The sequence below is a fragment of the Balaenoptera musculus genome, chromosome 6 (genome assembly GCF_009873245.2).
Source record: "Balaenoptera musculus isolate JJ_BM4_2016_0621 chromosome 6, mBalMus1.pri.v3, whole genome shotgun sequence".
NCBI lineage: Eukaryota > Metazoa > Chordata > Mammalia > Artiodactyla > Balaenopteridae > Balaenoptera > Balaenoptera musculus.
Genome location: NC_045790.1, coordinates 109,435,716 through 109,447,045, shown reverse-complemented (window position 1 = coordinate 109,447,045; position 11,330 = coordinate 109,435,716). Strand labels below are relative to the sequence as shown.

General features: G+C 58.1%; 1 protein-coding gene across 6 annotated transcripts; it reads right to left on the bottom strand.

Annotated features, from left to right (window-relative positions):
- Positions 1-1,202: 1,202 nt before the first annotated feature.
- On the bottom strand, positions 1,203-11,042 carry DOLPP1 (dolichyldiphosphatase 1). Of its 6 annotated transcripts, none has more exons than XR_005020418.1 (9): positions 10,920-11,042; positions 7,253-7,353; positions 6,947-7,034; positions 6,749-6,848; positions 6,419-6,517; positions 5,408-5,536; positions 4,833-4,922; positions 2,100-2,968; positions 1,203-1,222 (listed from the first exon to the last, which is right to left on the bottom strand). XR_005020418.1 is itself a non-coding variant. In XM_036856562.1 (8 exons), exons 1-8 carry the CDS (start codon positions 10,993-10,995, stop codon positions 2,932-2,934), a joined length of 720 nt encoding a protein of 239 aa, XP_036712457.1. In that variant the 5' UTR covers positions 10,996-11,042; the 3' UTR covers positions 1,509-2,931. The 6 variants fall into 6 exon arrangements, 3 of the variants coding, with proteins under 3 accessions (XP_036712457.1, XP_036712458.1, XP_036712459.1); XR_005020417.1 differs by lacking the exon at positions 1,203-1,222 and adding an exon at positions 1,509-1,949; XR_005020419.1 differs by lacking the exon at positions 1,203-1,222 and having other exon boundaries at positions 1,509-2,239; positions 2,360-2,968.
- Positions 11,043-11,330: the final 288 nt, after the last annotated feature.

Sequence of the window (11,330 nt, the reverse complement as noted above, 5' to 3'; positions counted from 1 at the left end):
TGGGCTTCTCATTGAAGTGGCTTCTCGTGGAGCACAGGCTCTAGGCATGTGGGCTTCAGTAGTTGCAGCACGCAGGCCCTAGAGTTCATGGGCTTCAGTAGTTGTGGTGTGTGGGCTCAGTAGTTGTGGCTCGCAGGTTCTAGAGGGCAGGCTCAGTGGTTACAGCACACGGGCTTAGTTGCTCCGTGACATGTGAGATCTTCCCGGACCAGGGGTCAAACCTGTGTCCCCTGCATTGGCAGGTGGATTCTTAACCAGTGCGCGACCAGCGAAGTCCTGCAGATATTTTCAAGTTTGTCCCTTACTTCTTTAAAAAAGTAAAACAGGGCTTCCCTGGTGGCGCAGTGGTTGAGAATCTGCCTGCCAATGCAAGGGACACGGGTTCGAGCCCTGGTCTGGGAAGATCCCACATGCCGCGGAGCAATTAGGCCCGTGAGCCACAATTACTGAGCCTGCGCGTCTGGAGCCTGTGCTCCGCAACAAGAGAGGCCGCGATAGTGAGAGGCCCGCGCACCGCGATGAAGAGTGGCCCCCGCTTGCCGCAATTAGAGAAAGCCCTCGCACAGAAACGAAGACCCAACACAGCCATAAATAAATAAATAAATAAATAAAATTAAAAAAAAAAAAAAGTACAACAACTTAAAATCTGTGCCCAATCATTCCAGCACCTGAAGTATGTGTGGGTTTGTTTCTAATACTTGTTTCCAGCTGGTTCTCAAGGATGGTGGTGATTCCTTTTCTACCTGGTCACCTTTGTCTATATTTTGTTCATGGTAAATTCTTAAAACTGTATAAATAATTGAAGTCTAGCATGAAGGTTCCTTCTTCCAGAGATTTGTTTGCTTCTGCCACACGTCTGGGATGAGGTCACCTTAACTAAATGTCCAGGTTGTGTGGACCGTGGTGGGGAACCCAGACCCAGCCTTCGAGCTCACGTGAGGATGGGATTACTTCTGATTCGCCTGAGGGTGAAGCTGTTATGAACCTCAGGTTAATGAATTAAAGAAGGGTTAGAACCCCCACTTTGGACCCCTGAAATGACTTGTGGTCTTTTCACTCCTACAAGGCATCCAAAACCCAGATCAGTTTGCAGTTATTTCTTCCAAAGCACGATACTCACCCGTCCGCACACTAAAGAAGCACTGAATTCAACAAGGAGTGGAGGTGTTTATCCTGGCAGAGGCTTAGGAAGGACATGCTGGTTGTCCCCAGTCTTCAAGGGCTGTCACATGAAGGAGAAGCTAGGCTTACTGAGAGCAGAGCCAGCCAGCGCCACAGAGAGAGGTAGACAGGGACTAAAAAAACTCAATGGAAGGGAGCTGTCCTCAGACTCCAGTGGGATATGTCACAGAGGCCATTCCAACCCTGGCTTTGGAGGCTGGAGGGGACTAGGTGTCTTGGAGACGCGTACGATCTTCTGGTCTTAACCATGCCCTTGCCCCTCGGGTCGTGTGTCCGCACAGCCACGTCCCCGCCTCCTCCCATCAGCTCAGTCAACATGTTCAAGCTGCCAGAGTTCAAGATTTTATTTTAAAACAATAGTAAACAATTTTCATTGATTTTTCTTAAGTCAAACCACCTCACACTTGGCTTATCTCAGGCAAAAAGTAAAAAATAAAAATGAGAAGGGAAGGAAAGGAAAATGTGGGGACTGACCAACCTTCCCCAGAAATAGGCCCCTGGTCCTGGCATCTGGAATGGCTTTGGACACTGTCTTTAACAAATGAGAAAAGAAAGCACCAAAATATTGTGCTTCAGCAGCAGATTAGGAACCTCCACAAAGAAAAGGTGGCCGGGGGAGGGAGGGGGTCGGGCCCTGAACACAGGTCCCGAGCAGCCTGGTTCAGTTCTAGAAGCTTCCGAGTCTGGACGCATCTCCTCTCCACAGCTCCGTTTCAAAGCGACTTCAAGATTGGGAGGAGTCGTCCTCCGAGCTGGGCAGTGGGGATCTGTGAGCCACACGCCGGACACAGGCTTGGGGTGACCCAAGCAGGCTCCCAGCCTCTCGGAGGGGGGTCGGGAAGGACAAGGAATGCTCAGAGCACACAGAGGGGAGGGAAGGGTGGGGACAGTGGGCACCGCTGCCCCACTCCTCTCACCAGCTCCTGCTTCCTCTGCGTTTTGTTCGGGTGGAGATGAAGACGAACCACTAGCGGACGGCAGGACAGGAAAGAGCTGTAAACAGCTTGGGTTTGCTCACCCGCATGTGCAGGCTCTTCCATCAGAAAGGGACCGCTGTCTTGGGGACAGGGAACCAGAGAAAGCCCTTGCGGCGCACAGTCGATGAGGGTAGGACACAGCGATTGCAGCGCAGACGCTTGCTCTCCCTGGGCCTGGCCCCCACACGGGAAACACTGACCGAGGTTCTGGAATGGCGTTGGCGGCAGGGCGGGCATGGGGGTGCTCCCTCCTCCTGGGCCCCCAGGCCGTCTCTCGGGCCCAGGGCAAAGGGCCTGGAAGCTGACCTGGGCTCCTCGGTACGCAGGGCAGCCCCCGCAGAGCTGGCTCTTCCACTCCCTCTCCAAAATCCCATCTGCCTTTGACAAAACCAAAAAATAAATAGTGTGCATTTTCCACGCCACCTAGATTTCCTGGCCCTGTGGCCAGAGGTTCAAGCCCTCCTTCTCTACCCCACGCCCCAGTGCCCACGCCAGGGGCACTTTCCGCCCAACTGGGGGCTGGCAGCAGCACTGTGAGGGTCTCTGGCTGTGAGGCCCCCCGGCAACAGGCCCTCCAGGGTCCTGGTTGAGGGGCTGGCTCAGCCCTTTGGTCCACCTTGTTCATTAAAATTAAAATAAGAAAAAAAAAGGCTCCGCTCGGTGACTTGGGGCTGTAGAGGTCTCTGCTTCGTCCCTCTGTCTGTCACTCCATCCACCCTGCAAGGCATCGTGCAGGCCCGATCTGGAGGCTGGAGCCAGCCACACTCACCGGTCACTGCAATTTCGTCCCCAGCTTGCGCTGTCTGTTCCTGCAAAATGGGGGTGGGGGTCAGATCAGGGGACTCCTGGCGTCCAGTGACTCGCCCCTCAGCTGTCTCCTTCCTCCCCACAATCCCATCAGAATGAGTGAGTGCCCACTCCCAGTAGCCCCAGTGGTTGGCTCAAGCTGGGCCAATCAGAGCTCCTGCCCTGGGACCTGGGACTTGGGGCCTAGAGAGGGTCAATGTCTCTGCTGGGCCTGTAACACAGGTGCTCAGCTCTGGAGTCCAAGTGCAGCCAGGAGGCCGGGGCAGGGGCGGGGGCCAGGATGGGAGAACAGGGGCAAGAGGGACCTGGCTGGATTCCAGTAATTATGGGCAGTTCCCACTTATAGATAAGCCAGCGTAAGTGGGGTTCTGTTACCATCAACCAAAACAGACAAGAAGGTAGTGAGTTCTCCATTTGGGATGTACATAAGCGAAGGTAGGAGCACTGCTGATAGAAGTTATCGGGTGGATCTGAGTACCTGACTTGGGGGTGTAGCGACACCTACGACGGGCTCAGGAGCCTGAGGGAAGCAGGGACAGCCCCGTTCCGTGGAGGGCCTGGTTCCTCGAGAGACCCCACTGAAATTCAGAAACCTAACTGTCCCCACAGGTCCTGTGTGATGCAGCCCCAGCCTCGTGCCATGGCCAGCCCCCTTGTTCCCTGGGCTCCAGCCACACCTGCCTCTGTCTGTTCAGTGGACTCCCCAAGCTTCCTGTTCTCAGAAGCTTTGCACAAGCTGTTCCCTATGCTAAGAGCACTCTCCCTGCCAAACCCCAACTTGGACAGTCCCGATTTCTCTCTGCTCAGATCTGTCACAGCCGGCCAGCCAGCCCAACCACACACCCTCACATCACGCTGCTGTCACGAGCTCTCAAGCCCGAGGCACTTGTCGCACAGGTAGGTGCCTCATTCCTCGTGTCCCCCCTGCCGGCCACTGCCGTCTCACTCTGGGCCTATCCCCAGCCCACGGCCTGGCACAGAGCAGGTGCACGTGGAAGTTTTGGTACATCAAGGCAGGTGGCGGCCAGCCGGGAGGGGCGGGGCTGGGGGGCGGGGCCGCTCTGGGAGCCAGGTGGAGAGCCTGGGCCAGCTGGGGCCTTCCGCCAATAATGGGATTGCCTGCCCTAACCCCTCAGATCCCCTTTCCTCACAGATCCAGGGCTTTACCCTTAAGTTCGTTAGGATAATTTGGACCATGATGCCCTAGACACATTTCCCGGCTGCTGTGACCCCGCCCTGCGGTTCCTCTCACCAGGAGCCCAGGGCTCCTCAGGAAACCTCCCAGGCTTGTGCTGGAGCCCAACCTCGCCTCGGCTCCCCTCTGAACCTGGGAAGGAGCCCGGCCTTCCCGACCCCAGCTGGCACCCCACCCAGGATTTGGGGTGCGTGGAGAGCTGAGTCAGAAGAAGGCTCCAAAGCCGGCTTTGCCCTGACTGGCTGTGCAACCACGGGTGCCCCTAACTCACCGCACCTCAGTTTACCCCTCCATAGGAAAGTGTCTGGACTAAACAGTCCCGAGGGGGGTTGACACACAGGCCCCCAGAGAATCCTGGCTGCCCAGCTCTCTGGTTCCAGGCCACAGAGGTTAAAAGCATGGCCCTGGGCCCAACAGCCTAGGTTCCCAGCCCAGCTCCCACACCCGTGATCTGCAAACCCTTGGTCAAGTGATTCCTCTCCTCCCCTCTCTGAGCCTCAGTTTTCTCGTCTGTAAAATGGGGTCCAGGGGAGGATTCAATGAGGCAGTAGAAGAAAAGTGCTTGGGCAAGTGCCCGGCTCTCGGGGAGCCTTCCAAAACTGGGGGCGGCACTGACCGAGGGCTGTGCCCCACGGAGCCAGGACCCAGTGATCGCTATCCCCTTGACTCACCTGGCTTCTGCCCGGGTTACCGTGTACTCAAACCAGAGTACGTTGGGAATGAGGCTCGTGTCTCGGATTAGGAAGAACTCAGAGATAGGCCTGGAGAGACAGACACCCGGAAATCCAGGACCATATCAGGACACGAGTCTGTCACCAAGCCAGACTCTCCCACCAGTGCCTGGGGCCGGCGATGCACCCTCTCCCCACCACTTTGCCTGGCCTGTGCAAGACCCAGATGTGTCACCTGTGTGACACTCAGGCAGGGACACTGCCCCAAGGTACACACAGCCCAGAAAGACACATGCTGCTTTCCAAGTCCCTGAGAGGCCAGGCAAGGACAGAGGCTGGCACCTTGGCTTCTGGGCTGAGAAAACCCCTGGGGGAGGTGGAAGCCAGGCGAGTGGGGCCTGCAGCCCTATGTCCACCAGAGGCCTGGGCACTAGGGCCCTCCCAGGGAGACTGAGGCTGGGGTCAGGACGCCTGGGTCCTCCCACTGACGGCCCCTTCACAGGAGGGGGCACGGGCCATAGTGCCTGGGAAGGTGGGGGGAGCGGGGGACAGCAGCAGGGGCAGGAGGCAGTTACCAGGCTGCTATCCTAGGGAACAGGGGGGTGAGGACCTCCTGGGTGAAGACGAACCAGGCGACGGCCATGAGGCCTCCAGCGATGGCCCCATAGAGCACCTGGCTCCAGGTGTGGTACAGCAGGTAGACCCTGGGCCAAGGACAGAGGGAAGTTCATGAGAGCCAGCCAGAGACCATCCTGCACAGCCTCCCCGCACGCCTGAGTGCCAGCTTCCCTGGACCTCTGCACACACACGGGAGACATACACAGACAGGACAGACTCCTATGACCACACGGACTCAGAGCTACTTCTAGAAGGAGGCAAGGGGTTGGACCCCAACAGCTGCTCCTCTGACTCTAGAAGTGAAGGGATGGCTCAGCTAGGATTTGCCTCCCTTCTGTCCAGCCCTTGAACTTGGAGTTTGTCTGCAAGGGGCTCCTCCAGGACACTGGGAACAATGGCTAACCCTAGAATCTTGGGCCCAACCAAGAGGAGAGAGCAAGGACTGAGTTGGAAGGGGCAGCTGGAGCCCTGGCCCTTTAAAATGAGAGGCCTGGAGCTTTCCTGGTGGTGCAGTGGTTAAGAATCTGCCTGCCAATGCAGGGGACACGGGTTCGAGCCCTGGTCCGGGAAGATCCCACATGCCGCGGAGCAACGAAGCCTGTGCACCACAACTACTGAGCCTGCGCTCTAGAGCCCATGAGCCACAACTACTGAGCCCACACGCCTAGAGCCCGTGCTCCGCAGCAAGAGAAGCCACCGCAAGGAGAAGCCCGCCCACCGCAACGAAGAGTAGCCCCCGCTCGCCGCAACTTGAGAAAGCCTGCGTGCAGCAATGAAGACCCAACGCAGCCAAAAATAAAAAAATAAAAATAAATAAATAAAATAAAATGAGAGGCCTGGGCCCCTCTTCGCAGCCCTGCCCTATAGGCTCTGGGACTCGGGTCCACAGCGAGGTCCAATAGGGACCAAGAATCCAGCTAGACCCCAGTGGGCAGGGCGTGGGGCAGGGGCTCTCCCTCCCGCTGTACCTGCTATAGGAGACTAGAAACGCCACAGTGAGGAGACCCAGGGAGAGTACATGCCTCCACAGCAAGTCCAGGAACCTGGCGTTGTTCGTTTGGTGCATTCTGGGAAAACAAGCCTGTTAGCTGGCCTCAGCCCACAGCCTGGGGCCCAGGCCTCCCACACAGCCCCGGCCCCATCCACATGCTCCCTGGGCACCTTCTGCCTTGGCTGCAGCTCCTCCCACCCCCAGTAGAGGCCAAGCCCTAAATGGCACCCAAAGGGCTTGCAGCAAGTCCCTGGCAGAGGCCAGCCTGGGCCAGTTCAGGGCCACCCCAGCCAGGGCAGAAGCTCACCTTAGATACAGAAAAAGGAAGGAATAGACGGAGAAGAACCACATAAACTGGGAATGGCTGGAGGGCATCCCGTACTTGGTGCCCACTGCCGTGTGGGGACCTGGTGGAGACAGAGAACAGGGCATGATGGGAGGATGCAGGCCTCCCAGTAATGCCCTAACCTGGGGGACCCGCAGACCCCCATGGCCTGGGCCCTACCTCCACAGGGCCGTGGCTCCCGGATGACGTGTTTGATCAGCCAGTTGACCCCCTCGTTCAGTGCCAAGCCCCCGAGGAACGAGATCTGCTGGGAAGACGTGGTCAGCAGGGCCTCTGTGTGCTTGCTGACCGCCGCCTAGCCCAAAGAGCGCGGCCTCCCGCTGAGCCTCCAGCCCAGTGGACAACCTGGCACCAGCCAGGAGGCTCCGCACACCTCAGGAAAGGTGGAAGCGGGGAAGGGAAGGCAAAGCACCTGGGAAGGAATGGTGAGGCCCCTCCTCCCTGGGGTGGGAGTGACTCACTCACCGTGTGCAGCTCCCGCTTGAATATGATGAGGGTCACAAAACCAACGATGACAAATATGGGGCTGAGGCTCAGGTAGGCAAGGAGGTGGCCAGAGAGATCACCTGGGCAAGACAGGGAGAACAGGATGAGGACAGAGCACAGCCATCGAAGAGGGCCTGGCCCCCAGCAAGCCCAGTAGGGCCTCAGTCGGAGAGGTGGTCCCAGCAGGGCCCGGAGCGCAGGGCCAGGCGGCTGGGGATGCCTCAGCGCACCAGCTCACCACACCACCTCAGTCACGGGCACAGGGTGTTTACTAAGCACTCAGGTTCACAGATCGTGAGTTTAAAGAAGGTGCCTTCACTCTCCCTGTCCTACAGATGAAGACACCGAGTCCCACAGGGGTTGCGTGATTTGTCCAAAGTCACACAGCCAGAAAGAGGTAGGATCTGACTAAAATCCAAGTCTCTAGCCTGGTCCAGGTGCTATACCCATTATCCCACCAAAGCGGGAATTTGAACCTGGCTTGGTCTGACCCCAGAGGCTGGGCCCTGTCCCAGGAGGCAGTCTGGCGGGCACATGGATGCCTCCGGAACGCAGTGCTGTGCGGAGACCGACCCAGCCAAGCCCTGGGCCTCCAGGGGAACCTGGTATTCTCCGAATACCGCACAGACTTGGGTCTACACTGCGGACTCTGACAGGGACCAAGGCTGGGGGTGGGGAGGAGGCTACGTTGCCCACTACGGCCACCTGTTGCAGTAAGAGCTTCTCACTGCCTCTCTACTGGCAAAAAATTGGCTACCTATTGACTACCTGCTTTTTACCCCCTAAAAGGTCTCAGCGGGAGGATCCTGAAGCCAACAGACAAGAGCCACTTTCCTGCTTGCCCAAGGGCAGGGCTAACACCGAGTCCAAAGGCCACCCTCACCATTTGAGACAGGGCAGCTATGTAGCAGCTCTGGGGTCAGAGAGTGAGGTTTAGTTCCCGTGCCAGCACTTGCTGGCTACATGACCTCAGGCAAGGACTTCACCTCCCTGAGCCTCAGCTCTCTCACCCGTGAAATGGGGATATCAGTAGCCGCCTCCTACAGCCATGGGAGCTCTGATGTGACCAGGCCTGTGAGACGCCCAGCTCGGTCCCTGGCACCCAGGACACTTCCACGTTTGGAGAACTCAGTGTGGGAAATGGCCCCACCACCAGCCTGGCCTCACACAGGCAGCAGGAAGGTACCCACCCAGGGCCGAGCCCAGATTCCAGGCTGAAGGGATGGGCACACACCTGGCCTCCCCCACACCTACCCAGGATAGGGCTGGCTTTGAACTAGCCTGGGAGAACAGGCCAGCAACATAGGTCCAAATGCTAGTACTGCCATAGGCCCCCTGGATGACACTGGGTGAGGCCCTTCCTTTTTCTGGGGTTCTGTCTCCTCATCCACAAAGTGGCCTGGCCCCCTCCAGCCCTGAGATTCTGGGTCTCTCAGCTGTCCAGCTGATGCCCAGGACACTGGGTCATCAGGAGGACAGGAAATGGCCCCCAAACCTTTGGCCATCTCCATGGCCTGTCTCACAGCAAGCACTACCTTTGGGCCTTCCTGCAGATGCTGTCAGCAACTCTGGCCTCACCATTCTCTGGTCTAAGCCCCCTGGTGGCTCTCTCAGCCCTTAGGATAAGTCCCACCTCAATCCAGCTCATCAAGCCCTGCAGTCCTGGCCCTGCTTCCCTCCCACCTTCTGCTCCAGTTCCAGGAACCAAATTCTAGTTCCCTGAACGCACCATGCTCTGTCCTACTTCTGGACCTTTGCACACACTGTTTCCCCCACCTGGGATGCTGTCTGGGTTAATTCAACATAAATTAAGTACCCACCACAGTGGGAAAAAAAAAAAAATCACACTCCTGCCATTGCAGAGCTCTCAGAATCTGTAACCAGGGCGTCGTTCATGACACCACTCATTAGTGGAACTATCTGGCCTGCGTCTGTCTCTCCCTCTAGAAAGTAGGTGCCATGAGTGCAGGGATGGGGTCTCTACACCCCACTCAACCCCCCAAGCCCAGCACAGCACCTGGCACTTAACTGGGCTCTAAAATGATGTTAAATGAATGGAGAATGGATGAAGGAAGCAGGGTCAGTGTGATGAGGGGCGCGAAGGAGAAGTGCAGGGGGTCACAGAAGAGTTAGCAGGGGGACTAGACCTTGAGAGAGGCCCCCAAGTTCAGCCAGGTCTCTCCTCCAGGCACCCACAGTCCCTGCAAAGGGTCCCTCATCACAGCCTGAATCATGCTGCTCACATCTGCCAGGTTCCTTCTTCTCGCCGTGAGCACCCAGAGAAGTACTCCCAGGCCAGGGAGGGGAAATCATGAAGGTGCTGAGGCCTTAAGCAGGTCCCTTCCCCATTCCAGGCCTTGGTTTCCGTCCTGTAAAGTGGGGGTTTTTTTTCTCACAGTTCGGGAGTTCAGGGACATATTGGTTTGTTCACCGTTCAAAATGCAGAGCAAGCCCAGGGCCTGACATTCAGGAGGTGCTCAGTGGATACCAGCTGAATGAATGATGGGTGAATGGCGGGCAGGCAGGCAGACAGTAGGGCCCAACAGCTGCAGGGCCGCCCCACCCCCAGTATAACCCAGAACACCTAGGGTCAAAGTTTCCTGGCATCCAGTCCTGGGGCCCTCAGCAGGGCCAGGTTCTCATGTCTCTGCATGAATAGGCCTTTCCTGGGGCAACCAGGGCTCAATGAGGGGGCCCCCAGCCTCACCCGACACCCAACCATCCTACACATAGATGGCAGTGTGGGCTTGAGAGGGTCCTGGGAAGGTGGGATCATGTTAACTGCAGTTATTTCCTGAATGTTTACTGTATGCCAGGCACTGCACTCAGCCTTTCTCACATCTCCTATTTCTGATTCTCACATCACCACTAGAAGGGAAGCACTGTAATTAGTTCCACTTTAGAGAGGCACAGAGAGGTGAAGTCACTCGCACAAGGCCTCGGCCTGAACTCTGACCCCCAAGGTCCAAGCTCTGCACCACTCTACTAAACCGCCTCCAGAACAGTCACTAAAGGACCTCACAGATGGAAAACGCTGAGCTTCTGGAGCTGTGTCTGATGGGAAGCTCCAGAAGTCAACATCCCAGAGGCTGCCTGACCCCTCACCGGGTCCCCTGAGTTGTAGAGCAGTGCCCTACCCAGGGCGTGGCATCAGAAGTACTCAAACAACGAAGAGCTGCCCGGCCTCGACTTGCACACTCCCAGCAATGGGGAGCTCTTTCTCCCAGGCAGCCCAAAAGCACTGTTTGAAGGAAAAAGGCACTCCCTACACGCCGAGGAGAGAGTTCAGTCTCTCCGGCTCCGGGAAGGGCGGGGATAAAGGGCCCAGGTCCAGGCCAGTGATCCGTTCCCGCCTCACGCAGACCACCACCCCATTACAGCCCACCGGCGCCCCGGGACCCAGTGGAGCACCCCGGCCGCGCAGCCGCAGAGTGCGCGAGCAAGCGGCTCACAATTTCGCCCAGCTCATCGCCACACCACTGCGCCTGCGCGGCGCGCGCGCCGGCCGAACCCTCCGTGGCTCACTATTTGACAGTTCCCACCCCGGTCCCCCGGCGCCCCCTCTGCGGGCTTGCGCCGGCCGGAGCGCCCGGCACTGACAGGCCGGCCCCGGGAAGGCGTCCTCGGAGCCGGGGTTGTCTTTTACCTGCAGGATATTCGACGTGGGTGAGGGTCACCGGCCGCCATGAAGCGGAGAGCGAGCACTGTCCGTCCGCTGCCATCTTACCCGGAGACCGGGCTTCGCCGAGCAGCCAATGGGGAGCCAGGGGGGCGGTGGTCCTGACCTATCACGCCGGGGGAGGTGCCGCGCACCCAATCGGAGGCCGATACAGGTAGCGGCGCAGCCATTCACCGTGCAGGCCGTGGGGCAGGCCCGAGCGGCGAATCAGGAAGCAGGGCCCCTAGGAGCCTGCGAGCCGGCCAAGACGGCGCCCAATCCGGGACGAGCGCAGGTAGGTGGCTAACCAATCAGAGAAAAGGAGGGTTTCGGCACACAACAGAGAGTAGAACAGCCAATCAGAAGGTGAGGCCGGCTCGCGGTGTGGGCAGGGCGGGC